Source organism: Mercenaria mercenaria, chromosome 1 (assembly GCF_021730395.1).
Source record: "Mercenaria mercenaria strain notata chromosome 1, MADL_Memer_1, whole genome shotgun sequence".
Taxonomy (NCBI): domain Eukaryota; kingdom Metazoa; phylum Mollusca; class Bivalvia; order Venerida; family Veneridae; genus Mercenaria; species Mercenaria mercenaria.
In genome coordinates this window covers 2,787,964-2,790,207 of record NC_069361.1, presented here as the reverse complement: position 1 = coordinate 2,790,207, position 2,244 = coordinate 2,787,964, and the positions used below count along the sequence as shown (strand labels likewise).

Sequence of the window (2,244 nt, the reverse complement as noted above, 5' to 3'; positions counted from 1 at the left end):
AATGCAACCGATCAAATTTACAGCAGCCTCTGTTTCTTGCGTCTATTCAAGAGACATATTTCCAACTGCATTATGTGACAACAAGTAAATTCGAAAGGGACTCCTGAAGAGCCATTTTGCAGGAGTGTATTGCAGATTAGTGACAGACTTTTGTAAGTGGAAGGGTACTTTGAGCTTAGGCATTTTTGCGCTTAGGCATATTGCTGGAAGATACTTCAGATTTGCCAGGGAATTTTGTAAGTTGAAGGGTTGTAATGTTTCTGTGGGTTCTTAATAGGATATAATCTTGTATAGTCATTAGACTAGAAAGACACAAGTCACTTTGATAGTTACTAAATCTATTCTAATTCTAAAATTCAACAACATAATAATTATATTGGTATCAGAGAGGCAGTACAGTAGGCGGGGCTTATCATAGCAGTGGGCAGCTTGCTGACCAATAGTCTTAATACATTACATCCGCCTTTTCCTAAGAAATAAATGTCTGTTATCAATTAATCAAGTTCACAGAAAGTTGAATCTGGCTGAAATAAAAACAAGGTAATTATTTCAAATCATGCTTAATGTTAAGGCAAGTTATAAAACAATCATTAATTCAGATACTGTGAACATTTCAAAAGCAATAAATTTCATTTAGATACAAGTTTCACGGAACTGTCCTGAAATAATGAGATTAATGTTTATGCCTGCAATTTGAATGATACCTTAATGGCTATTATACAGTCTCAGAATATTGATACAGTTTATTTTGCACATGTGACACCTGTGGAAACATAAATACCAGAAAGTTCACTGCAAGTTTATTTGTAATTATTCCTCTCATACAATGGTCTGACTTGTGAAATGTGTCTTCTAAACAATTCATTGTACACAGATTTCAAATCAAAGTATTTCCCTTCTGACCAACAACAGTGTATTTATTGTTTTCCCAGTTTTGACAAAGTTTTCCGAATTTTCTGTTACGAACTAGCACTTTCTGTCCTAGCTTGTATATTACATTCTGTTTGCTACATCTCCTATCTGCATACTTTTTCATTTTTTGTTTTTGTCTATTGTCCCTTTGTCTAACTGTTATGTCATTTTTATGTTTTTCAATGTGAGGAAGTTTATTTTTGACTGTTCTGTTGAATAACAGTGTAGCTGGAGCTGCTCCTGTGCTACGTGCGGTGTCGTCCTATAATCCATCAGGAATTTGTAAATTTCAATTCTCCAGTTTTTCTTACTTGAAACTGCAGCTTTTAAGCTTTTTCCTAAAGTTTTATTGAAGTTTTCCACAAGTCCTGCAGCTTGTGGATGGTATGGTGTAACGCGATGGTGTTTTATTTCCATTTCGGTCTGAAAAATTCTGTGATTTCAGCTGATACCATATTTGGCGCATTGTCAGTTTTTATAGTTTCCGGTAGTCCATGTGTTGCGAAAATACGCATCAGTTTATTTATTATTGTTCTTGATGATGTATTTTTGATGATTTCTGCTTCTGGAAATCTGGAGTAGTAGTCAATGACTACAAGAATATGTTCTCCCCCGGGGAACGGTCCTGTAAGGTCCATCCCTACAGTTTGCCACGGGCGGTCTGGTAATTCCGTAGGTGTGATTGTTGGTTGTTTTGGAGGAAAGGAGTTTAGCTGGCATTGTTCGCAAGTCCTAATTAATTCCTCTATTTCTGAGTCAATTCCTGGCCAGTACACTTTCTCTCTCAACATTTGTTTAGTCTTTACAATTCCCTGGTGACTTTCATGTGCTATTTTTAACACTTGACCTCTCATAGCTTGTGGAATAACTATCCTATTTCCACGTAATATGATATTGTTATGAGTAGACAGTTCTCTGCGAATTTTAAAGAATGTTTTGAATTCTTCAGCTTTCCGGCCATTTGTCATGATTTATGCACTTGATTAATTGCTGTGTGAATTTGTCCTGAGATGATTCTTTATCAATTTGATCTAAGGTCATGGCTTTTGGCACTGAATTTTCACATACATAGTCTAGTATTTCTCGGTAATGTTTGAGATTTCACAATTTTCTTTATTGAATGTTGACCTTGAGAGAATGTCGGCTGGATTGGAGATTCCTGGCTGATGTTCTACTGTGAAATTGTAGCATTGTAGCCTCATTAGTAGACGTTCTAGACGTGCTGGCGGTTTGTGTGTAGGTTTAAAGATGTTCAACAATGGGCGGTGATCTGTAAGTAGTTTGAATGGTTGTCCATAGACATAGGTTCGAAACCTTTCCACACCCCATACA

General features: G+C 36.3%; 1 protein-coding gene across 1 annotated transcript; it reads right to left on the bottom strand.

The window, feature by feature from the left end:
• Positions 1-1,319: 1,319 nt before the first annotated feature.
• Positions 1,320-1,880, bottom strand: LOC128547999 (uncharacterized protein K02A2.6-like). Its single transcript, XM_053522199.1, has one exon. The coding sequence runs from the start codon at positions 1,878-1,880 to the stop codon at positions 1,320-1,322; it is 561 nt and encodes a 186-aa protein (XP_053378174.1).
• Between the last annotated feature and the right edge of the window lie 364 nt (positions 1,881-2,244).

Bases quoted from the DNA above. Each gene is read 5' to 3' on its own strand.
- LOC128547999 (XM_053522199.1), bottom strand. From the start codon at position 1,880: ATGACAAATGGCCGGAAAGCTGAAGAATTCAAAACATTCTTTAAAATT.